Raw genomic sequence first — 25,602 nt, 5'->3', positions numbered from 1 at the left:
GTCAGCTAAAATGGTTCATCCCTGATGAATGAAGCTCTTTCCTCTCCCTCTCCAGTAAAGACATGGGTGTTTTGAGGGTGTTGAAGAGAGAGAAAGCAGAAAGTAGCATGGGATCACTTCACCATAGCACCCAAAATGCCTGTTCATGAAAAATAGCTTACTTCTGGCCTGTGTTGGGGACCAGTAGAGACTGGAGGAGAGAGAACCTCTGGGCATGGGAGAGCAACCTTCCCTTCATACCACCTAAGACAGCTTTCCCCACAGAGCTGAATCCAAGGAGTGGGAAATATTGGCCTGCTGTTGCCATTTCTTGTTCTCTGTTTTCAGTGCAGAAGAGAGGAGCACTCTGAGTCCCAGTGCTGTTACCTTTGAGAAGCATCTGGGGAAGGGCAGAGGTCTAACACATGGAAGGATCTAGGAGTGCCAAGGGAGTGAGTTCAGCAGCTTGAGATGCAGGACGAGGAAAGCAAAACAAAGAAGGAAGGACTAGGTTGGAGGGAATGTGAGATAAAAAGGACCCGAGGGATAGAGAAACAAGTGGAAAGAGCTTGAGTGAAAAATTACTGTGAGAAAGGTTAAGAAGTAAAACAGAGAAAAGAAGAGAAAACTACAGATGGCTGATAAAGACTGACCAGTTCTCATTTAAGAATTGCCAGGTCCTCCTTGTCAGTGATGGGACTGTAACAAGACCAGGTGGGGGTCCCTGACAAGTCAGGCAGCTCAACCATTGAGACCACTCTCAGTGTGGAGGTCCAGTTGGCAACTCCAGCTCCTTTGGCTTCCATTTTCCTTGACAGTTTGCTGTGCATAAAGCAACAGAGATGCTGGCACCTGGAAGTCATCATTCCCAAGCCTTTAGAGTCCAGGGCAGCCAGCAAAGAAGCTGAGTTGCAGCCAGGGCTGCCAAAATAATACTTTTCCACAGAAAGAAAAGCTAGGTGCCCTTAATGTAGTCCTTTCTCATTCTCTGCCTGACTGGAAATTACTAAACCCTTGACACGCTGACACATTCCTCTTCCAAGCAGAGATTTTTTTTCCCTCCTTTTACTCTTTTTGAGGTGAAGAAGAAGGTATGTTCATTGGAGTTTCCCAAAGGAAAAATTACAGGGGTCAGGCCTTTGGGATTGTTTACCTTCATTACATTCAGGAACATCACAGTGTAACAGCACAAGCCCTTTTTTCAGAGCTACAATCTCAGTGGCATTACTTGGCGTATTCTGTCAGTAATTTATAACACTGTGGGAGGAGATAATGCCAGGTTCATGTGGGCAGAGGTAGATTTGTTTCTGTAATGAGGGACATCACTCTTAGTAAGGTGTGGCTGAGAGACATGCCTACAACACAAAAGGGCCATGTGAGCCTGAGCCATTGGTTTGCTGAGTGCACCAGCAGTGTTTGCACTTGCAGCCTCCTTGGAGATTTAACACAATGACAGCTTAACATAGCTTTGTCTCCTGTAGCCTTGGCAATACATCAAGTCAAACCTAGTAACTAAACTCAAGGAAAACAAGAACATTTCCCATGAGAAGCCTGATCTCTTATTATCCAAGATTATCCTTAAGGATTGCAAGTTTTATGGTTCAGACTCTGCTCTTAATCATACAATGTCAAAACCAAAAAAGCCCTTACAGAAATCCAGATATCTGTGTCTGTCTCAGACCAGGAGCTCAGGGGTAGCAATCTAGAATGATGTTTATGCTGCAGTCCCCACAGTCAATTCTTCCATTTTAAAACTTTATGTTGCAAATTTAGGAAGCCGTTCTCCTTGCACCGCTGGCAGTGCAGGGACTGTTGTCAGCTGAGAGTCAGCAAAAGGCATCAGTGTGACAGGAAGCCAAGAGGCAAAAAGAACAGGACATGTGATACAGAGCATAGTTACAAGTCAGCACTCTGCTATGTAGCTGGGTCTCTTTTCCATAGTCAATATAACCATACTACTGAGCTTAATGGCACTTGTAGTGATGCAGGCAGAAACCATGAAATGGCAGCAGGTACGAGGACATCTTTGCATGCTCACTGCTGGCCACTGAAAGATCATAGTTTATTCAGATTGCCTGGGTTTCCTCAGGGGAATTCAAGTCCAGGTGACTTTTAGAGAAGGTCAGCACTTTATGAATTCTCCTTGGTACCTTTTACAATTCCAGCTTCAGTGCTTAGGGCACAAAAAGACGATTGCTTTTTCCTTTCCCAAAATTCCTTTGGGTCTTTAGGTAACCAGCATATTTTTGCTTGACTGAGGCTGGTGATTCTGGTTCAGATGGAAACAAAATTACAAAAATCTCCTTTGAGTGAATAATTTAATATATTTCCAGCAGTGAAAAGAACATAAGTATATACCAGGATATTCATTGTCGTGACAAGATTTTTAACACAAGGAGTCAAACCTTGCAGAACTTTGTGAGTTTAATCTATACAAAGTGAAAAAAACTGAGTCTTCATGAAGAGCTTCTTGCAAGTGTACTATTATGCATTATATTGATTTTAATCCTCACCATTGACTAGCTCAAATTTAAACTCAAATGGTATAGTAATTCATGACCTAGTAGGCCACAGTAATCACTGAGGTGAGTGTGTTTTGACTGAAGCAACCATGGTGGTATTCTAGCTGTGCCTCTCTCTTGCAGTGGTCTGGTACTGCTGCAGCTTTGGCCAGACAGGAGACTACCATAAACTATTTTTCAACTTGTTTTGGGGAATAATGGATAGGAAAGACAGGCAGACCTGAATGTACAGATGCCTCTCTCATGCAGCATTAATATGTGTTTCTTTGTATTGTTCTAGGAGGTGCTAGAGCTTGCTTTCTCTATATTGTATGACTCAAGTGGCCAGTTGAATTTCATTGCTCCAGACAAGCATGAGGTAAGTCATGTTCAGAGTACAGAAATTTATTTAAAGTTACCTTAGTTGCTTTAAGGCACCAGATGACTTTGTAAGAACATAAGAATAGGTATCTTGGCCCAGGGTATAGGTCCATCTAAATCAGTGTCATGTCTCAAAATAAATTGACAAATTCAAGGGATTAGTACAGGAACAAGACCTTCTGCAATTTTCTTGCATATCTGAGCCACAGAAGAAAGATGTTTTGTATTCCTACATCACAGAGCACATGAAGCTCCAAATTACAGACCACTGTTTTTAAGTCCTCCTGAAATACGAGCAATAAGAAAGAGAAATAAGAGAGCTTGGGCAGACCTTGAAGTTCTACAGACCTCACTCACCATTTCCTGATTTCTTGTGGTCTGCTGTACTTCAGACACTAGAGAATTTTGCTGTGTGAACTTTCAACACTAAGAATTTGTACAGCCAAGCTTTCAAAGAATCACTGACACCCTCAGTTCATTTTGACAATGCTACCAGAGTCAGGGGTGGTTATACCATAATTGGGTCTCAGTTTCAGCCAAAGACTTTTGCTCTCCAGAGTGGCATATCCCCGTTTTCTTATTTTCACATTGCTTAAGACCATTCATGACAGGTGATTGTAGAAGGCCCCCTGTATTCATCCACATGAGAGTGTTTTGCAGCAGCTTTCACTTCTATAAAGACAATGTAAATACCAATAGCAGGGATAACTGATAGCCCCTTCCCTGCTCCCTTTTCTTTGTAAAAGCCACAAGGAAATAGAAGACATCATCACCTTCTCGAATGTGATGGGATTAATTTGCCTTAATTTTGTTGAATCATTGGATGTGTTTCTCTCAAAGAAATTTCAAGTAAAGGCTTAGCAGAATGCACTACATTAAAAAAAAAAACCTTCTTGTTTCTAAAGCAAAAGAGTTGTGTTCCATTTGCACACTTATTTTTAGATATCACATTTGGTCTCAGTTAGGACCCTGTGCTAAGATGATGAAAAAGGTTGCTTTAAATTGAATTATACTGTAGTGTTAAAAAAGTGCATGAAATTGCTGTACAAGTGAAGTATATTAGCTATGCCACTTCAAAATTTGTTGTTCTGGACTAAAACCCTCAACTAAATGTTAATTTTAGGAGAGGAGATACAGTTATGCCCATTTGGGTCTTTCTGTGGATTAATATTTGAGTGTCATTTTCAAGAATGTTCATTCCAGAGAAGTATTTGCTGGTCAGTTTTCATGTAAGAGAAAAGACCTGTAGTATCCCAGGCAAAATGTGTCTTTAGAGCTGTAGCTCTAAGCAACACATGGTTGTGTCATCATCCTCTGAACTGAGCATAGGTTCAAGGATTTCTGATATAAATTCTCCAGAAACTGAATTCTAGACTGTTTCAGCTCAGAAGTGCAAATGGTCATGAAAACCATCAATTTTTTCAGCCACTGTATCTCAAATATAGCCTATAGCTATGGGTGGATTTTAATGGTTCAGATGTTGAAAAGCTGCTGTTGCATCCCACTGACAGGCAGTAGCAGCGAGATGCACTAACCCAATTGCTCATGATTGCGTTAACACACCTTTTATCTTCATATCTCTTTTTGGTATTGTGCAGCTTCTTTGAAACAAAATTAATATGTTCCCAAAAAATGGCCAGAGGCAACAGTCTCTGCTGCCACTTGACAGCTCTCAAATGAAAGTTTTTAAAAGGACATCTCACATCCTCTGTATTTTTTCCATGGCCTGCAGAAGAGTGAGTTATGATTGAAGTGGAAAGTAGAAGTGTTCAGAGGAAGCACTCACAAGGAAAGGGAAGTAGTACATTGTGAAGCCTGTGACTCTTCATCAAAGAAGTTGGGATGTTTGTTGATAGAAGTGATAGTTTAGCAGCATTGTCAGTTTGGGAGATCTGATGGTGACATCTCAAGATTCTGAAAGCTTTCTGTGAAGCACCAGGAATGATGTTGGTACATGACAATTTCAGGTCAGACTTGCAGAGCTTTTTTTAAGTACTTGTGCAGCCCTCGTGACTGTAGAATGAGGCTGAAATGTGGGAGTTGAGTGTGTCCTAAAAAGAAAAATTGAACAAGGCTCTTAGGATAATTCTGGCTGCAAGGAATCCTGAAGGTGTCTTGAGTCCAGCCTCCAGCTCAAAGCAGGTCAGCAATGAGCTCAGACCAGGTTGCTCAGGGCTGCATCCAGATGGATGAAACCTGTGCAAGCTTTCTAGTTCTTGTCTCCCAAAGTAATTCTTTGATAAAATCTCATTACTGAACCAGTATCATTGAGATTTGGACCTCATTCTAGCACACTTAAGGTTTTGAATTCCCTTAGCCATCTGTTGGCGCTTACTGCTAGCCAGAGGATTCAGTACTATGAGATCACTCCATTGTATTTGTTTTTCATTTAAATACTAATAACTGGTTTCAACTACACAGCAAAAAAGGTGGATTAATCTTATCCATGATTTTTGACAGGGAAACTGATGAGGGAGGCCATAATTAGGTTTCATTGGAGTTTTATGAAATTGAATCTCGTAAATTAATTTTTCAGTGGCTCTTAGTCTCTTTTGCATATTAAAAAGAAAAAAGCTTCTGAATGAATGCCTCTGTTTTTCCACCATCTCATTAGGATGTCTCTCTGCTCAACATGTGCAGGAGTTTAATTAGGTGCATTTGCCAATATGGAGATTAGAGAGGAAGCCCCTTTTCCAGGCCATTGCACTCATCAGAATTGTGGCCAGAATTTGGTTTCTGTGGGTTCTAATGAGTTATATCTGGAAGAGGAGAGAACTGCAGTTCTGCTTTCTGGCTCTCTGGGATTCCTCCCAAGAGGAAGAGCTGGCCACACTCACTGCGCAGGTGATGGACGATTTGCATCAGGGGCTGCATCTGTTGAGAAGTTTCTCCCCTCTCCTGTAACCTGAGCAGAGCCTTTTGCTTTTCTGTTCCTTTCTTCATAATGAATTCAGGGAAAACTTTCCCAGAGAAAGATTTCAAGTAAATCATAAAAGATTATAGTCTGTTAAAATGTAATTATTTTTCGAGAATAGCTTCTTTCTTTTCCTAAAACTCTGCATTCACTCCAAAAAAATTGCATGCTTTAAAAGTCTTCAGTGGCACACTTTGACAGCCTAGAATAGGCAGGCTAAGTTGTTTATTTAGTACTTGTCAGTAGGACAACCTGAACTCTAAAGTCTCTTCTATATAGCTGATCTCATATTAAAGCTGTGGCTTGGCTTGCCCACACCCTAGGTGAAAAAGCTCCTTCTGCTACTGTTTTGTTACTGACTTAAGTGGGTAGGATTTCACTTCAGATGCTGAAGTGTGCTAACCCATCCTATTTTTGAAACATGCCCTTTTTCTGCATGAAGAGGGAGGCTTCTCTCTCTTCCTTAAAAATAATCCTCATTTCTGCTGTGGGATGAAGTCAACCATGGCTATCTTTAAACTCGGCGGCATCATGTAGCAAATGGTCAGCTAAATTTAAAACCCATTTTTTTGGCATGAAATCCAGCAGAAGTATTTGTAAGATAAAAATGCAGTTACGGTTAATTTAATTTTTCTCCTGCAAACTAGGACACAAGTTCATGATTGAAATCTTTATTTTTAGATGACAGCATTTGAGTACTTCTGTTCATAGTTGAATAAATGGCTTGTAGTAATAAATGAAAGTGACTTATTCAATAGAAGTTGACTCTCGATCACCAATCTCCCTTGAATTTGTTGCTGATTTTAAATGGTTATTCAGCCCACATTTATCACAAGCTGTCAGCTGTTGGGAAAGATGGCATCTCCTGTAAGGAAAAAGCTAAGAGTAAGGAAATGGTTTTAGAGGCCAGTTCAGCATTTACAGCATTTAGTATTATATCCAAGCAGCTTGGTATTTAATTTTCTTGAAGGACATAGTATAAACTGACTGTAGTTTTCACTATATGTTATTTTGTGTAAAACAGTGGTAAAGTAGACATAATTATGTGAGACTATCAATTGCAACAGCTTCATGTATAGGAAAGCAAACAATTATAAAATTAGATAGTACAGGATTTTTACACTAAGAGTCAAGAAGGATTTGGGGGTGGAATTTGGTTCTCCTAACTTAACTGTCTTGGAATTAAAACTTTTGTTAGAGTAAGATAATCTTCAGGCTTTTTTAATAGGTGCTGGGGGAGTAGAATGAGAGGAGTGAAGGAGATTTCTCCAGAGGTTAATTGTCCTAAGTTATTGTTTCCTTCTCCAATAAGTGCAGAAGAACATTCACCAAGAGGTTTGGAGGAGATGCCAGATTGTCAAACAACTAAACACTGTCATTTCGTCCCATTTTATGGAATGTTTTTCCATTTTCTGAGCAGCTCAGTGAAAGCCTTCTTCAAGATCTGAGCTGATAAAATGCATCAACCTAATTTTAGGTCTCTTTGTAAGTCCCCATGGGAGCAGTAACTGTAGAGGACCAGACCAGACAAGGAGTTTGTGTATGAAAAGTCTATTAATGAGAGTTTTTATCCTTTTCCTGTGCAGTATTGTGTATGGACCGACGGTTTGAACGCCCTCCTTGGAAAGGATATGTTGAGTGACCTAACAAGGAACGACCTAGACACGCTGCTCAGCATGGAGATAAAGCTACGCCTCCTTGACTTGGAAAATATACAAATCCCAGATGCTCCCCCACCTATTCCAAAGGAGCCCAGCAACTACAACTTTGTTTATGACTGTAACTGAGGCAGTCACTGAAACTTGCTCTGAAACTGGAAATACATTATAACTGGAGAGATATAAAAAAAAAAAAAAAAAAAAAAGAAGAGCGTGAGGAAAAAAGGAGACCCACTTTTGCACCTTGTATTTTGGCTTTGGGGAGGGATGTAGAAACACTTGCATTCCTCTCTGTTCCCTGCATCCCTTCCTTCCCCATTCCCATCTTCCCCATTGCTCATCCAAATCCACATTGCTTTAATTAACTTGTAATTGCAGGCCATTGGCCTTGCTTAAGGCAAAGACTGCCACTAAGAAGCACCCTCCTGAGGACTTTTTTTACATTTTTAATACTGGAATAGACATTCTTAACTAAAGGACGTTGTTATCAAACTGCATGCCTGTGAAACCCACTTGGCAGGGCAGAGGCTTTAACTGGAAGGAGGAGGGAGGTAGGGAGCAAAAGCAGCTACTGTAAGCAGAAGATTTCCCCAGACACTCACAAGAGTCTGCTCACCACTGAATCCAATGTGATGATGAAATTCGTTAACTGCTTCCCGGTTCTTGCACCATCCGTCACTGTCATTATTCTCTCCACTGTCATCTCAACTCTTGCCTCCAGCCTTCACCCAGCTGATCAGCTCCCAGAATGGAAAGTCTGCAGGTTTTTGCTGTACCATACGCTGCAATGCTGCAACAGCTTTTAACTTCTTTTCCTCCCAGCTCTTACAATAGCCCCACACTAGCAGATCACTCACACAAACCGTGTATGAAGCCACTAGTGTGTCCCATTCCTGTAGCGTTCCCTAAGCCTCAGTTGCCTCTGAAATTGGCTTGTTGCTATTTGAAGTGATTTTATTTCCTTGGTCCAAAGTTCAACAGTAATTTTCAAAAATTAATTACAACTGCCAAACATCCAGGTTTACATCGTTGTCATTGCTACAGTGTTAGAAATTTGCAAGGGATTTTTTTTGTACGGGTTCTAATTTTTTTATTTTATTTTGCCAAACAAATATATTTAATGAAAACTAATTTCATTGTGAGTACTTTTGGGGAACAATATTTTTACTTAATTTTCATTTGGAACATTTGCCCTGAAGGGAAAAAAACACCATTCCCTTCAACTTCACTGTTGAATAAAAATCTGAGTTGTGATGATTCTTGGGACTTTGTTTTTCTTCTGAAGTTGTCTTTTATTCCTTATGATTCCTAGAAATTCTGAACTGTTTAGTAAAAAGAGGAGTGGGAAGACTTTTCTTATCTGCATCTGATCTAACTTGCTTGTTTGTTAGTGGTGACAAGGATGAAATGCATCCAGAGATCTCCATTGCCATGGTTACATGAGCCTTCCTGTGAGAAGGGCCCTTGTGAAATCCAAAATCCAAGCGTACTGATGTGTTCACGGTCAGTTCAAGGCTGCTGCCTTTCCTGTTTTTTGCTGGGGCAGCTGTTTCCCTGTATTTCCATTTTCTCCACTGAGAGTGTTTATGGCTGCAGCAAATTGGTATTAGGAAGGTTTGAGCTTTGCAGGATGGATTCCCTCTATCCTCACATTTTTTTTCTAGGTATTTCACTAAGTTCAATTGCAAAAGTCTGGGTCTAGAGGAACCTGCCGGCTCTTTCCCTCCCACTGCACATGCTGAAGACAGATGTTTATCAGTGTAAGTTTCTTTCTTGCTCAGACCCAGCTGAAAAAGATGGTAAAGGGGTTTTATCAGAACTTGTGCTAGTGAGAAGCCCAGAAGGTGGTTCCAGTTCTGACAATCATAGAAGTTCTCAACTGAGGTGACCTTTGCTCCGTCCAGATGGCTCTGGGGAAAACATCCTGACTGGCCTCACACCAGTAGAGGAGAGAAATCATGTCCTGCAGGTGCAACAAAAAGGAAGATGATGAGAACATTGCATGAATACAAGCATCAAATCCCAAGGAAGGTGCCTTCCTGAAGCTGTGCAGTATTTTATGAATGCCATAATGTAACAGAAGATATAAGTTATTTTTGGTGGTAATGGATGATAAAGTTAATAAGAGAGATTGTGTTAAACTCTGGAGGGAGAAGTTATGGTGAAGTGTGACCTGATAAGAGGTTTGGTCTTAATGAGAACAGAGATGTACAACATGAGTTGTATGAGTTTGAGATGGTTTATTCTCCAAAGCTTTGTCAGACTATAGCAAAGGTCAGGAAATAGTAAAAGCAAAGGCACTGCCTGTGCAGGGGATTTTTAAAGGGTCCCGGGGTGAGGGATGGAGGTAGGAACATGTTTCTTTACAAGACGCTGATGCTCCTCTTAACTTCATGCAGATAAAACTTGGAGCAGAAGGGAGAGCCTGAGTTGTTTTAATTTCCCTGACCCAGCTGGATTTGCTTTTTACTTACAGATCTCATACTTGGTGCTTCAGATGGGTATTGCTCTGCTGGCAACAAACACCTTTCACTCCCGAGCTGTAAGAGCCAAACTCTGCTAGCTCAGCAGCACTCCAGTGCTGTGGTCTCAGCAGGCATCTGCATGACCATCAGAGAGGAGCAAACAAAACCCCTCCTCCAGGGGATAATTTGAGCAGGAGATAAAGGTTAAACTTGCCTCCTCCACTAAGGTGAGTGCCCCTAATTCCACCCCAAGAGCCCAGAGGACTGGTGAGAAGAGAGCTGGCAACCCAGCCCTCTGTTTTTACCAACAGCTTGTGCCCATCCATGTGGCACCGAGGCACATCAACACCATCAGGCAGCATGGGGCTCTTGTGCATGAATAGCTGGAGCCCTCTCCTTTCACAGCAGGTGACACAGACCCTCTGTCCTGCCCTGGGACAGGGTAGGTGCAGCCTGACCAAGTGGATCCAGGTCCAGATGGGTACCACAGCACTGCTGCGTGGCTCTGCCTCACTACTTCCTGAAGCCCTACTTTGCAGGATGCCCAGCTGCCCACATGGCCTGGCTCTTTGTAGGGGTTATGCACAGTGTGGGATGGTCACATGAGCAGGAATGCTAAATTTGTATCCGCCACCCTGCCATAAGAAAGAAGAGGCTCAAGAGATGCGTTGGCGTAATAGCCCTTCCAGCTATTTTAGCAGCACTCCCACAGCAACCTAAAAGGCTGCGGTGCAAAAGAAGAATCCTGCCTTCAGTTTCTAGAGCTGTCATACAGGCTCACTTTGTCATTATGAAATTTAAAACAAAAAAAAAAAGTTAAATGATGAAGAAATATCCTGCTGTTTCCCGTTCTTAAAAAAAAAAAAGAAATTGAGGATGAAAATGGCAAATTCATTTGCTCATGCTGTTGTGTTCCGGAAAAGCTTTTAAATCTTCACATTCAAGGAGATGCAGCAGAAAAAAGAACTGCTATTGAAGTTTCTTGTATAATTTCAAAACATTAAGTGGGTAATTGCTTGTAAAAGCCATAAAGGGGAGAGGAAAAAAAAAAAATCAGTCTAATTTTAGCTTCTGTTTTGGAAATGACTTTGCTTTTGAAAGTTAATATATTATTTTACCAGAAAACTTGAATCAAGAAAAATATATATCTTCTTAAGTCAACTCCTTGCTCTACTTGTAAGGACAAGGAGAAGAGCAGCAATTCTAAGTAATCCTGTACAAAGCAAGCTGTGTGTCAGAGAAACAGGGCTTCTATTATCATTTTTCAGGAGCTGTTCTTTTTTCAGTGTGGAGAATTATTTCATTAAGCCTTACATGCAGAAATAACATCCTCATGCCAAGAGGCAGGTAGGTGCTGACTCACTCTTCGGTTGCAAAATGACAGTGCAAGATCCTAATTACTTCATTTGTGAAATCCTCTTGTGTCTTCATGCCCTACCCAGAATTGCATTTTTCTTGCCTAGGGTGCTTGTCATCAATGTCACATCAATGAGAATATGAAGGCTTGCATGGAAACCTGGTGGGATCCACTGCCCAGAACAAATCTCTGTCTTCTCTGGCAGACAGCTGAAATACAAGGGAGCCCTGCATCCCCTCAGCAACCCTGTAGGCCACCAGCTGCAATCCCACAGCCTCTGGCCAGCTCTCAAAAGAGGGAGGGATGAAAGAAGAAAAGAAACATGCTCCTTTCAGAAGATGGAGAGAAGAGCATGGGCATGAAATGCCCCTGAATGAATCTGCTCTTGTTTGTCATTACATTGGGCCCAGTGATGAGGTGTCTCTGATGCATCCAGCTCTATAGTGATTCAAGCTGCTAATCCTGAGCAATAACCAGCAAGGAAGATGCTGGGAGCAGGAGGACACTCTTGTATTGCCATATCCCCCCCTGCTCTCTGTTCTGTTGCTGCTTCACTGACAAGTAAATGGAATTAGCGTCACTGTCATTTGAAAGTCGTTCATCTAAGGAGTACAATAAGATCAGTGTGAGATTTTACTCCCTTTTTGCTCCATTCTTCTTCAGAGTTAAAGAAAATAATAAACCCAGCCCTTATTGACCTGGGGATGTCTTAGCTGTCTGAAATACTAAGTGTTTGACAGCCCTTCCCCTTAGACCATCCTCAAGGAAGTAAAGGTAAAATCCCTGCAAACTCTGGAAGACATTCATAGGACAGAGTTTTTGTCACACTCCTGGCTGAGCTGTCATTGCTTTCCCCACAGCTGGATAAATCAGGATGAGACTTGCTCAGTGATCCCTCTCTCCCTAGATGATAATTATATTTTAATATGAAACAGCTACATGTATTAAGCAAATTCCCTGATTAACAAAGCACTTACCTATGCAGCAAAAGACACTTGATTTCAGTTTGATAAACAGGCACCTAAATTTAGGTGAGTGCTTATGGACCAAGCTAGATCAGGGCCTGTGTAAGCAGGAAGGCAAGTTTACCTGTTACTGACATTTTGCTACATGCTCAGAGGATATGCAAATAATGACTTTTCTGTCTGATGTGTAATTGGAATGTGTACCTCTGGTCACTGCAAGAGACTAAAGAGGATGCTATCTGATTATTCTACATCACTCCAGCTGCTTCATGCATCTTTGGAACTTAAAACAGCAGTTAAAGCATTGAAACAAGAGCCCTTTCTGGATGAAATCAGGCTGAAACTTGAGAGTGGCATTAAAAGCACAAGTTTTTTTAGGCAAGACTAGGCATAAAATGGATATTGGGAGAGCCATGAATTTTGATAGTGAGGTGATTTCAAAGTGCTGAGTCAGGGAGTGCTGTCCTGCAACAGCCTCCTGAGACCAAGGTTAAAAAGTACAGGAGACCATTTCAAACTCATTTAGTGACATATATTTACTCTTTATTCTCACTTCTTGTTGGGAGACCTTGAACATCACTGAAGAGCAGAGCTGGTGATGCTTAGTTTGCAGGGACACATGTAGGGCAAAGGAAACATCTCAAAAGCCGTCCCTCTCCAAGTAGAGAAGTTGGTGTTGGACATAGAAGAGTTTTCTGAATTGATGTGTTTTTTCAACAGAGAGTTTCTCAGTTTTACTGTAGGCAGCTCAGTGGAGGTGCTATGTGGAGAACAGCAGCTGTTGTGGTTTTATACTCTCTTGGAAGAGCCAAACAAACCTCTTCGTGTTGAGAGGCTTTTGCAAACCCTCTCTAATCTCACTTGCCTCTTGTTTATAGACATTTCCTGTGAGATGTGACCTATGGGACAGCCACAAAGCTGGAGAACCCAGTGTGGTGTGTTCCAAGCAGGATTCTGCATCCTGCTTGGAGCATCCTGCTTGGAGCAGCCCAGCATATATCCCTGGGCTGTAGTTTCAGCCCAGGGAGGGTATGACCACAAGACAGCAGTGCATGTAGAGGAGGGGAGGGAAAAGAGATGCTTAATAAAATTTTGCCAAGGGATGAAGCTAAGGGCAGGCTTTCTTTCCTGTGACATTTAAGAATCTGTCTTGAATGACTTTATTTCAGTTGTCATTAGAGGATTCTGCAGCCTGATTGAGTGCCATAGTTAAATTTTCCCTTGATGAAACCTCCTGAGTCTAATTTTAATCTTGTCAGCAACATGGTGTTCATCTTAAACTGATTATGTTTTGGGATTTCTCTTGGTTATCATGAGTGAGAAGGAGGCTGACTGTCTTTTGTTTAATAAGAGACAGTATTTTTTTATGAGGTATGTCTGTATCTTCTTGGTTTCTCTTGAAATGCCTCAGGTTTAATATCCCCTTCCCACCCACCTTCCCCGAGGGAGAAATGCACCCTGGAGATCTTTGTTCTCCCACCAGCAGGCCGTGCACATGTGGAAGGCTGAGCCTGCGTGACTTCATTCCCTGCTAATTAACAAGGGAGTTTATATTGTCAGAGTAGTTTTGGAAGTCGAGAGCAGCCATGTAGGAATCTGCCAGGCTTCAAAACAAGTTTTCTATATATCCTCTTAAAATGAGGAGAGTGGGGATGCAGGTGCAGTACATTGTGCAAAGCTGCTGACTGCTTGCATCTTTCCCAGAGGAAAATGGCTCATCCACAGGGTTTTCCCAGGGCATAGCTTCCCTCTTCCCCCCCATCAAGCAGCAGAAGCCTGGTGCATTTGAAAAGGCTTGGCAATTCGAGCAGAGAAACATGTGAAAGGTTTCTTTGCCAGGAGTATGACATTTAAAGAGCACCAGTAGAATTATTCCGGGTGTTTTTCACCCACACAGGTCCCCCTGCACATGTTCCTTCACTCAGGATACCCTCTGTCAATCTCTGACATTTCTCAAAGCCCCGGGTTCCCTCTTTCTGTCCCCAGTCCAGGGGTCATGCAGTGATACTTTACATGTGTCCACCCTTTTGTTTATCCCAAATAGTCAAAGTGTAATCCAGCCAAGCTGGTTTTCTTATAAACCTTCGTCTCATACTCTTAGTTCTCTTCATTCCAACATGATCTGAGGTCCATTGAAAACTGAGGTGTCAAAATGGGCTGGTGTGCAGGTGGCTTTTCCAGCTTCTTGTAAGGTTGTTTTCAGCCAGAGTTTTCCAGAGTTTTTCTTTCAGTGAGGAATTTTACCGAGTCCTCAGCAGAACTCTCCATAAAACCACTTCTGAGCCTCCAGCTTCTCATCAAATCTGGCAGCTCGCAGGTGGATGCACGCACACAAACGTGCACACGCACACAAAGGAGGCAAGTGCCTCAGTTCCCTTTCCCCAAGAAACAAGCCTGAAATAAGCTCATTTACAGCTTGGCAGTGTTGGATGTTCCAGCAGGCAGCATCCAGGTGAGAGGGGATGGAGAATATCAGAGCTGATAGCAGCTGGCATGTTTGTGGGGCTGGATGGGATGGGATGTGAGGAGGGGAGGTTGGAGCAACATGTATAAGCAGCCAGCTCCTCACCAAAAATATTGTATATCTGCATCCATGCTCAGGCAAAAGATGATGGGAGGATAGCAACCTTATTTTAGATTTTTATTGTTATTATTATTTTGAACCATGGCTATTATGCCTTGTGGAAGTGCCCTGTTTAGATAGGTGAGCTGCATCACTGTGTTTTCATCATCTTGAGTCCAGTGGAACCAAGCAGCACGGTGTCAGTGTGGGTGCTCCACCCAGCAGAAGGGCAAGGGGAGCACGGGAGTAATGCTCAGCTGGCCAGGGAAGTGGCAGTGGTTCTGTTGGAAAATGCCACTGAAGGAAGATTTAGCACACACAAAAACTGTGTGAATTTAGCTGAATCACTGATTCAGTAAGGAAAACTGAGAAGCTCAAGTGACTGAAACTTCCTTCTCAGCTGACTTTTGGATTGTCCCAACTGCGTCATGGTTCTTCTGAAAAGAATTCGTGTTTCAGAGCCCTTTTTTATTTCTAAGATTTAATGTGCCATAAAAAGTTGGAATAAAAACAAAATGTCAATTTTTATTTTTTCTTTTTTTATTAGCAGGGTTTTTTTTCCCCCAGAAAAGAAGTCATATTGCAGCATTCTTGATAACCCTCCTTTGGTCAGAAATTCTGGTCTTCATGCAGCTCCAGATCCTCCATAATGAAACTTGCATGGCCTGAGGAAAACCATCCCGCCCGGCCTTGTAAATGATTCACGGCAGAAAGGGACACATAACAGCTCCATCAATTCATACAGAATGAATGGCAGTATTTTCACCTAAATACATTTCTAGTATGAAAACAGCAGTCCAAGCCCCTGACTATTGTGGCATACACAGGACTAGCTGCAGCCATGAATCAAAGATGTCTTTGTGTGGGAAAAAAAACCAAAAAAAACCAAAAAAAACCCAGGAAAGCAAGTAGCAATTGCCTTCATTGGTTTAGTTCAATTTTAATTAAACCCAAGTAGTTTTTAAATTTCCAGAATTGAGGAGGCTACTCAGCAATGGGCTTCTGAAGACATATTCTTGAATTAAGCTAATTAGTCAAGTAACTAGCACATATTCCTTCAAATCACCCCTTCTGGAAGAAAAGAAAATAGAAAATGTTGTGGATTTAATAAATTTGTTCATGCAGAGCAAAGAAATTAAAACACAGCCAGCAGCAGCACTATGGTCAACCTGGACCTGGGCACAAGTACCCTGCAGGCAGTCCTGTCTGCCCCAGGATGGGCATCAATAGCCTGAACTTCGAGGCAAGCCCTTGTCAGCAGGCAATTGTCACCTGCAGTTTTCTAGCACATCCCACTGTGTAGCTTCCTAGAGGTTTACACAATGACAGGCAAGCCTGTCAAGCAGGCAGGAGGTGTAGCAGGAGCACTGCTTTCTTCTTACGATTTGATGCCAAGTTTTACAGGGACTGAGCAGGGTGCTTCTATGGCACCTCTGCAGGGCCTTTCAAAACTGATCCCCTCAATCAGAGGCACTGGCAGGCATTTTGGCATGATGCGTTGCTCCAGAGGAGGCAGTCTCCATGGCTTTGCACCCTCTGCACAATATGCAAATTCCTCCTTGAGGGCTGAAAAAAGTGGCCTTGCCTTTTGGGAGCCATCTCCAGGTACTTGATGGCTCCCCAGTGGTGCTGCTGAGTGGGGAAGCTGTCTAGGAAAGTCATCTTTGGGGAGCAAGCAGTTCCTGATATTGCCAGCATCCCTATGGTGTGTGAGCTCTTCACACCCTATGACAGGTCCAGGAGATTAAAGGTGGCTCCTTTGCACCCCATCATTGATGGATGGGGCTGAAGCTGTGCTTTCCACACTGTGAAGAGAAGGAAAGCAAATCTGTAAGTGCTTGGTTGGCCAAGTTCCTGATGGCATTTAGTACCTGAGTGCTACTGACACCGCCTTGTCTTGCTAGCAGCAATTCAGGGCACCCAAAATGTTATAGAAGCACAATTTTATGCTATGTATTGAAAAAGAAAAATATTATAGTATGGTGAGATGAGAACTTTTAGATTTTCCCCATTTATTAATGGATTCATAATTCTCTTGCTGACAGATTAGTGCATTAAAAAAGCATTTTGCATCATCTTGAACATGCTAGTGAAAGCCCATTTCCATTGGCCCCCTTTATAGTTTTCCAGACCCTGAAGCCTACCACAGATTCCTGTGGGCAGCCATCCCTGTCTCCCAGGGTTGTTTGGTAATGCTTTGTGTCTTTTCCAGCACACACTATCTCTTTTTGGTAGACAGGTATGCTTATCTTCAAGAAAGGAACTGCATTAGCAAGGTAAGAGAGGATTGGATTCTACTGTTGGAATGAAGATAATTAATATTCATCACTGAAAGACAGAGGTGGATGTGAGGATGATAAAACTGGTATGCAAGACTGGAGCAACTGGTGCTGAATAACTCATGAAGAACATCGTGGGATTTAGTAATGACATTGGGAAATGTAATTTCTTGCATGAACCGTTCCCTGCAAACAGAGAATAAGGTCCCATCAATTCCCCCTGGTATGAGCACAAAGAATAGCTCCCAGCAGTCTGTCACACTTGGGACAAATGCAGGATTAATATATCCTGCATGTGGTTTGTGTTGGCCTGTGCCATGCCTTCCTCATTGTCCCCTGAACCTCCAGGGGATGGGAATGTCTTATTAATTAATTCTCTTAATTCAAGCACCTGTGACTGATTTATACTCAGTCTAGGGTCTGATCCTGCAGGCAAGAGCTGGCCTTCGTGTGGTGCACCACTTTCCAAATCCCCAGCAAAGGAAAATTACTGGATTTTATGCTGAAACTAAGGCAGTGAGAGTATTTGGAAAACCTCTGCCAGTTTTTGCCCAGTATAACTAAGACATGGCATTTGTTACTCATTGGTGCTACAGACTCACAACTCGGCCAAAATTCACCTTCTAGGGATGTATGTGTGCTTGGTTTCATCCATGGGTGACAGCATGATCTGGAAGAAGAGGGGAGAAAATGATGTCATGAGGAGCAGGGGATTTTGCTGTTCAAGGAGGCAGGGGATGAATCATCCTTCTCACTGAGATGTGGTCTTTTGCCAAAGGCTTCAGCTGGTCCCACCAGCTCTTTCAGTTTGGTGTGCTCTGTCCTCAGCTCCGCTGCAGTGGCCAGCCTGCTTCTAATGTAGGAAACAGTTTGTCCTGGGAGCAGTCCTAGCCAGTGCATGCTTGCCCACTTCAAGGGCAGGCTGACATTGTGGTCTCATGCCATTTCTTTCAGGAGGTACCACAGCACAGGGTTATACCTGGGAAGCTGAGGGGCCAAGCAGTGGACACACAAATGGAGCCAGCAGCCAGGGTTTGATGGTCCCTGGACAGAGAGGTCAGTAGATGTGATGGATAGGCCATTCAATGGGTCACAACACCTTTCCCACTCGCAGCTGAATCACCAAAGAAATAAATGTACTCAAACAATCGGCCAATATTTTAAAATGAACATTTAAATAAGCCCTTGTCCTGCTAATATATTTTTCTTTAGTCAAAGGAAAAAAGAATGTGGTTCCTTTTTTTTTTTCCTTTCCCTGTAAATGTGACAGAAGAAATGTCTTTCCAGATAGGAGTCTTTTCTGCCAGGATGTATCTGGTATGTGTGCAAGCAGGCGTACATGGGGAATTTTCCTTTGGGAAAAAAATCAGACAGTAATTCTGCCTGTCTCACTGCCCATCTCTAAAAATGCTGAAATCAAATATTTATGTTACGGAAGGATTGCTCGGTGGTGTGTCCCAAGAGTTCCAAGCAGAAGTGAGCAGCTTTAAGGAATGGTGAAAGTCTTAGCTACCTGGGAATATTAAGCATTCAGGTAAATATCATATATGGCTTCTGTTGGAGAGGTTATTTCTCTCAGAAATGCCTTATGAGAGAGCTACAATGCGAGGGGAAGCTCTAAACATGTGTGCTCCCAGATGGCTGGAGTGGAAAGGCAGAAAGCACCACTGAAAAGGCTGAAGACCCACTACTCATGCCCTGAAGGCTAATGTTGCCATCTGAGTGACCACACTATGCCAAGAGGAGCAAAATACAGAGTTAAGGTGAGAATGGAAAGATTCCATGATATGCTGATTTTACAAGCAGTGTCAATTAGCAGGCCAAATTTTAATAAAGTCTTGGATCATGGTATCCCAGCTATTCAATATTTTAAAATTTGCCAGATCTTTCTGGGGCCATACAGCTGGAAATCATGCTGGCTTGTTCCTCCTGTAAGCAAATCCAAAATAGCACCTCAGACGGCCCATATTCGCCTGTGCCCTTCTTTATCTTAGTGAGAGGAAGGGACTGATTCACTCTTACCTGCATACTGTAATCTCACATGAGATAACCTTTTTTCACACCATCAGTCTGCTTTCCTATGGCCTCTTTGCTCATCCTCTGCTCTGGGGGGGGTGAAAATCACCTTGAGACAGCCTGAATGACAGATCAACAGCAGTGTGCAGGAGACACCCACACAGCCCACATCTCCAGGACAAAGGAATGCTCTGACTTTGTCTCCTGATGTTCTCCTGAGAGCTACAGCTAAGCGTGAAGGAGCTGTAGTGGTACAAAGCATCCTCTCTCTTGCATCCTTGGTAGAATTGTTTGGTGTCCTCTGAGGAAAACAGACCCACAGTGCTAAGGGAGCCCTTTAGTGAGGTGGATCCTCGTCAGGGATGCTGGGGAGCACCAAGGGTACTGCCCCAGGTGCTGTGTACTGGCAAAGTTGGCATTTGGGAGCCCATGGACCAGTTGGCACTCCTGGCGGGAGCAGGTTCAAGTTCCTTTTCTGAAAACACAAGCAGACACCTGATAAATATGGGCAGAGTGTTTTACTTAAAAGTTACAGCTTACCTTCATCTGCAGTGACTGTAGTTATTTTTGCTAATCATCAAAAGAAACTGGATGTGGGATTAAAGCAAAGGAATGATGTACACACATGAATTATGAATTTTGCATCATGAATTATTGCCTAAAATAGTGTGATGCACTAAATACATCTAGGACAAGTGTTCTTTAGATTTGAAAGACTGGAAAGGACACCAGCTTGAGGGAAAATAAATAGTTTCTTTCTTTATCCTGAAAAAAAAATTGGGCAACTTTCCTTTACCTATTTGGCATCCAATAGTTTCTAAACTCTTTATACAAATTTTGCCACAGTGATGTTTTTGGGTCTTGGCTGCTCATCTTGAAAGGTTTCCCTGGGATTTGAATTTCAGAAGGTCAGTGGAAAGCATTTGCCAAAACCCATCTGGCATCTGGGAAATATAGAACTAAAAACAATGACAACAAAACCCAGATGATTACTTTTGGGCAGAAGCATGACTCTGAATCTTTTCTACCTCTTCTTACTTCCTCATTGCTAAATGCCAGAAACTTGCAATGTGGCATCATTAAAATTTCTTAACCAACTTTCATGGTTTCCACATCAGAGCTTTGAGGCATTTTCTAGAGAGCATTCAAGGAGTTTGGCTACAGAGGGTGAAAAGGGGAAAGAGCTGAGTAGAATAAAAACATTGGTGAGAGCTAGGTAACCAGATCACTGGATAGCTGCATAAATAACTTTATTAGCCTGGTTTGAGGTCTGAGACTTACCACACTTGGTGTTAACATAGACTCACTGAGGGACATCTGCTTATACACTGTGACTCACTTCTGTCCCAGCCCAAAAGAAACTTTGGTCTACTACCATTCCAGCTCCTAATACATAATGGAATTCCCTATCTTGCACATTATCTTTTATCTGGACATTTCCCAACACCGCTATCGCTGTATCGCTCGGAGGCAAGATTATTCAGGCTTTGTGCTGGGGATCTGCAGCATCTCTGCTGCACAGAGTGAAGCACACACAGAGACTGCAAAAAAAGCTGATTCTAATATGCATGGACTAGATTTGGGCATACTCAGATATAAAATTATTATCATTTCTGCTTCCTGAAAATAATTTCTTGGCATCAGATCATGCTGAAAGTGACTGACTGTGAAGGTGACATGTGTTGCTTGTGTTAAATTCAGAGCTTGGAAAGCTCCAGAAGATACCTGCTCTCTGCTGTATGTGATGAAGATCGAGATAAGAATGAGAGACTTGCTGCTGGGGTGCCTGTCTGCCACCTTTTTGTGAGACTGAGAGAGCTGCCTTCGTTTATGGCCCCCAAAATGCATTTCCACTTACTCATTCTTCCAGAAGTGATGAAGAGGTGCCCATTTCCTTCAGGAGATGTAGTTTGGGGGGGTGAAAGTCACTTGGTCCCCACTTTGTTATCTTCCATGCATAGTGTTAGAACAAGATGTTTACTCTGATATTTTCATTTTGAGAAAATACTCCAATGAGAGGAAAGAGTTTTATTGGAGGTTATTTAACACCCTCAAGCTTTGTTGCTAATTTATGTTGGTAGCTTTAAATATACCCAAACGCTGAAGCTAAATAAAGAATGGTGGCAAAAAAGTTACACGACGAAGAAATACACAAATAATCCAGTGTTAATTTGTTCTCTAAGCCAGGAAGATGGGGGAGATACTACTTTTGTGTCACACTCCAGTAAAACCCTGGATAACATTCCTGAATTCTTTGTTTTTATCATTTGGTTGTACAGCATTCACTCTACGTTATTTAGGCAAAGAAAAGAGAATTCCTGGTGTGGTGTCCAGCAGGTTAATTTAAATTCAATTTTTAAAAATTTAAAAGGAAAAGGGACAGGAAAGCTTGAACCATACTTTTCATGGCTGTGGACATTCCAGTGCAGAAAAAGGAGGCTGGTCCAGCATCAGCAGGCTTGGAGTCCTTCATTGTGGAAAACAGATAGATTTGCAAGGCAGAATCTTGCCTGCTCATTTTTTCTGAACAATTTAGCTGGGTAGATTTTGCTAAAGCCTATGCCTATACCCCTCATATTCAAATAATCTTGTACTGAGCATATATCAGGGTTTGAAAAGGATTCCATAACTCATTGAAATATATTACAGCTCTTCTTTATGCATCCAGAGCAAGAGCAGAAAGACGTCAGAAAGGTATTATAAGAGAGTGAACATTTATCTGAAATGCTATTTATATTTCATTGAATTGGCTGAAAAGGACTGTGGAAGACCAATAATGAGTTAGGGAGGCAGGCAGCCATCCCACTTTGCATGAAGGATGGTGTCCTGATGGATGATTTAATGACTCCGTCGTGTGTGGAGGGGCCAGAGACCAGGCAGCTGACCAGGCAGAAATATTCTGTGTTTAAGGCACAGCTTGAGTAGGGGAAGAAGAGTGATGCAGTGTCTGCTTTTCCCCTCACTAACAGTTTGATGGTCCTTGTTCTGCTGGTTTTGATTCTCATGGGGGCATTCCTCTTTGTGAAGGCAGGAGTCATGCCTTCTCCAGGTTCAGGTCTCTTCTGGGATGAATTAATGTGTCAGATTTGCATCAAGCCCCAGCTGCTCACCTTTCTATATCCCTCAAGAAGGGGCCTGAACAAATGCTGCTGTGTTTAACAGGGTATTTTCTCTAATCATCTAATTTCTGGAATGGGACAAAAAAGAAATTAAAACACAGCTCTGAGTCTGAAGCTATTGGAAAAGGGAAAGGTAGAGGAAAGGGGTAAATCTGTGGGATGCCCAGGCAGGGTAAGGAAGCATAAAGGATGAAAGGTGTTCTGAATAGAGAGCCATTTTGGAGCGCCATGTGTCTGCTTTATGGTGAGGTGGCTATGAACAGTGGTAGATAAAAACAGCTGCCCTTGTCATCTTCCTGTACATATGCAAGTCTAAACTATCAACCTCAGATATCAGCATAAAATCTGATGCAAGTGAAAAGACAGACAAGTGCAAACAAACCCTCCATGAATTTTCAGTGATAGAGCTAAACAAATTGTGACAGAAGAAGTTTAAACTGAGTATTAGGAAAAATTTCTTCATGGAAAAGGTTGTCAAGCATTGGAACAGGCTGTCCAGGGAAGCAGCTGAGTCACCATCCCTCAAGGTATATAAAGGATGTGTAAATGTGGTGCTTGGGGACATGGTTTAGTGGTGGATTTGGCAGCACTGGGGTAAGCGTTTAACTTCATTATCTTAAAGGTCTTTTCTAATCTCCACGATTCTATGATTCTATGATCTGAAAGGTGAAATGTTAAGGGATGACCTCATGCCTGATTTTGGCATGTCTGTATAAGACTAGATTATCAGTGCAACCTTTACTGACTGCTACAGCACCCTCATCTTGTTGAATTAGAGGGTGTATATTCCTCCAAGTGCTTAAAGTTCTTTCGTACAGCCTGGCTTCTCTAAAGAGCAGGAAGACTCTGTACACGGCTGGCTGGCCAGTGACTTGCCTAATCAATATTTGAAAAATCAGCCTGCACTGCCTTTTCATATACACCTATGGATGATGGATACTATTCCTGAAGGGCTATTTTGGAAGGAAGTTGTCTAGCACAGCTGTAGGTAATTTATTACCAAAGCAAATCAGTGAAACATCTACTTTAAAAGACCAAAAAACCCATAACATCCCCCACCCTGTTATTGAATGGCAAAGTGCCACCACAGTACATATGTTGTAGAGATCATATTTCTGAGCACAGAAGTCCCAGTGCATGCCTCAATCAATATGTTTAAATAATCTTGTGAACTTTGGTATGTGCTAAAAAAGCCTCCAGTGACATTCAGCACTGTTTCCTAGCCCAAACACTGGGAATAATTATCTTTTATTGGCACCTGTTCTGTGTTGAGATTTAAGAGGCTGTTGAGCTGCAATTCTTTTATTTGCATTACTGGAGGAAAGATCAAATGGAACTAATATAATCAAACATTTATTTTTCTTCTTCTTTGATGCTGTGATGTTCCCCTTTTAAGTGCTTACAACCTGACAGCACCTGGGGTAAGCTTTTGCCCTGCCACCCTCCACTAAGGCTTCATCAGCACTAAACTGGGAGCCTGACAGGGGGTTGCATTTCTGACAAAACACAATGCAAGAGCAATAGCACTGCAGGGATCGATGCAGTAGACAGGATTTTGGCTTGCCCAGCGGGTTACTAGCTATTTATGGCAAGGCAATAATCACACTGAGTTGGTAATGCTTGGATCCCACTTCTCCGGGATTTAAATGAGTACCCAAACTGCAGGGCAGCAGAGAGTCTGTCCCAGCCTTCCTGACTTGTATTTACAGCTGCCTCTGAGTGCCTCTCTTATCTAAGGTCTCTAACAAGTCTTTCAGTAATATTGCCACACTTTCTTGCTCCTTAATTACCAGAGTTGAGGGTTTTGGGTATTTTTGTCTAGATAATAGCAAGAATTAGATCTTCTTTAGATTGGTAAAGGCCCATAGCTGTGCCCACCTGCAAAATCTAGGTTAGTAATATTACTTCTGGATTTGTAAGGTCATCTGCACACAGTAAGAACACCACAGCCAGGTTTGTTTTTCTGCACCAGTATGAAACAACTAAGGAAATGTACTGCATCACCCATAATCACAGAGTCATAGAATCATTTAGGTTGGAAAAGGACTTTAAGATCACCAAGTTTAACTGTTAACCCAGAACTGTCAAGTCCACCACTAAAGCATGTAAATCACTATAGGGTTCCTTACAGGCAGTAGTGAGAAATACACTTTGAAGATGCAGTTCATCTGATCTCCACTTTGCAAAAATCTGTCTTTAGTAGAGAATCCAGAGTCATCCCCTTTTGTCAACCCTAACAGCCAGACCTTCCCAGAAGAGCACAACCTGCCATGAACAAGTGTGCAAGGTGATGTAGCTGTATTTTTCATGGGTTCCCTGTTTGAAAGCCTTAAGAGGTTGCTCCTTAAGAGGTTTGTTCCTATATTTTGTTGTATCCAAACTGAAGTTATGTCAGTGATTTACATTTCTAAGAGCCCAGATATCAACACCCTTGCAATCTGGGACAATTGATTTCATTAAAGGTGGCAGAATAAAGAATAATAATCTCAGCTACAGCATGGCAATAACTTGGAACAAATTTTTGGATATGAGTGTAAGAAAATACTGGTTTAAATGCTTTCCCTGCAGCTTTGAATGACAATGAGATGGAGAGACTCTGAAATAGATGCATAACTTGAACTGCAAGCAGCAACTGATAAGGAAACTGGGGCAGAGGGAATGACTCAGTTGGCTGTGGTGCAGCCGCAAATCCACATGGGGCTCTGGAAATGTTCATCCGTGCCAGTGATAATGCACCAACCGCAGAGATGCTTATGACAGTCAGAGAAATTTGGAGAGCAGTAATGAAAAATAACCAACGCAAGAAACCACTGGGAACTTCAGAGTCAAAGGGCACAAAGGACAACGTTTTGAAAATAAAAGGAAGAAAAGGGACTGAGTGGATCTTTGATCTAAAGGCTTCTTCCTGCAGGTTTTATCTCTCCAGACACAAAAATACAAGGCTTATATCTATTCCCTTAAGAATTGAACAGCACATCAAAGAGGGAAGAAAGAGAGAGAAAACGTTCCAAGATAACATTTAATCATCATACAAATGCATGTGTGAATGTGACAAAGAGAAAAAAAAAGTATATATCTTAAAAATCAATATGCAAAAAATCTAACCAAACAGGAAAAAAAAATGCAGTAATGTGTGCAGTGACTTGGACAGAGTAGGATAGATATACACTGCCAGCTGATCTCCTCTTGTAAGATAACTACTTCATATTTCTTTTTTCTACTAAGTGGCCTCTAATCCTGACAGATGACAAATCAATTCTTGCTTGTCCTGTTTTGGGGCTTCACTGAAGTATCTTCCATGCTCTTTTCTTTTCGATGGCTTTTTCCAATGTATTTTCTGTATACATAAACAGATCTTTAGGGACCCATTAGAGAAAGCAGCATTGTAACTAACTTCATCCTCGC

At 42.1% G+C, this 25,602-nt stretch overlaps 2 protein-coding genes across 9 annotated transcripts in view; both read left to right on the top strand.

Annotated features, from left to right (window-relative positions):
• The window catches only part of ELMO1 (engulfment and cell motility 1), a 301,680-nt gene extending 292,990 nt beyond the window's left edge, over positions 1-8,690 (top strand). For all 8 annotated transcript variants that reach the window (XM_072925847.1, XM_072925846.1, XM_030265190.4 and 5 more), the window contains 2 exons: positions 2,782-2,859; positions 7,362-8,690. In XM_072925847.1, the coding sequence (XP_072781948.1) occupies positions 2,782-2,859; positions 7,362-7,562 (279 nt within the window). In that variant the 3' untranslated portion in view covers positions 7,563-8,690. The remainder of the gene's footprint in view (positions 1-2,781; positions 2,860-7,361) is intronic.
• A 435-nt stretch (positions 8,691-9,125) lies between these two features.
• AOAH (acyloxyacyl hydrolase) overlaps positions 9,126-25,602 on the top strand; it is a 94,590-nt gene continuing 78,113 nt past the window's right edge. Inside the window, exon 1 of the mRNA XM_072925849.1 lies at positions 9,126-9,193. The gene's annotated coding sequence lies outside the window, so the exon portion shown is untranslated. The remainder of the gene's footprint in view (positions 9,194-25,602) is intronic.

Source organism: Taeniopygia guttata, chromosome 2, assembly GCF_048771995.1.
Source record: "Taeniopygia guttata chromosome 2, bTaeGut7.mat, whole genome shotgun sequence".
Taxonomy (NCBI): Eukaryota; Metazoa; Chordata; class Aves; order Passeriformes; family Estrildidae; genus Taeniopygia; species Taeniopygia guttata.
Note: the sequence above shows the minus strand (reverse complement) of the source record. Positions and strands in the feature narration are given on the sequence as shown.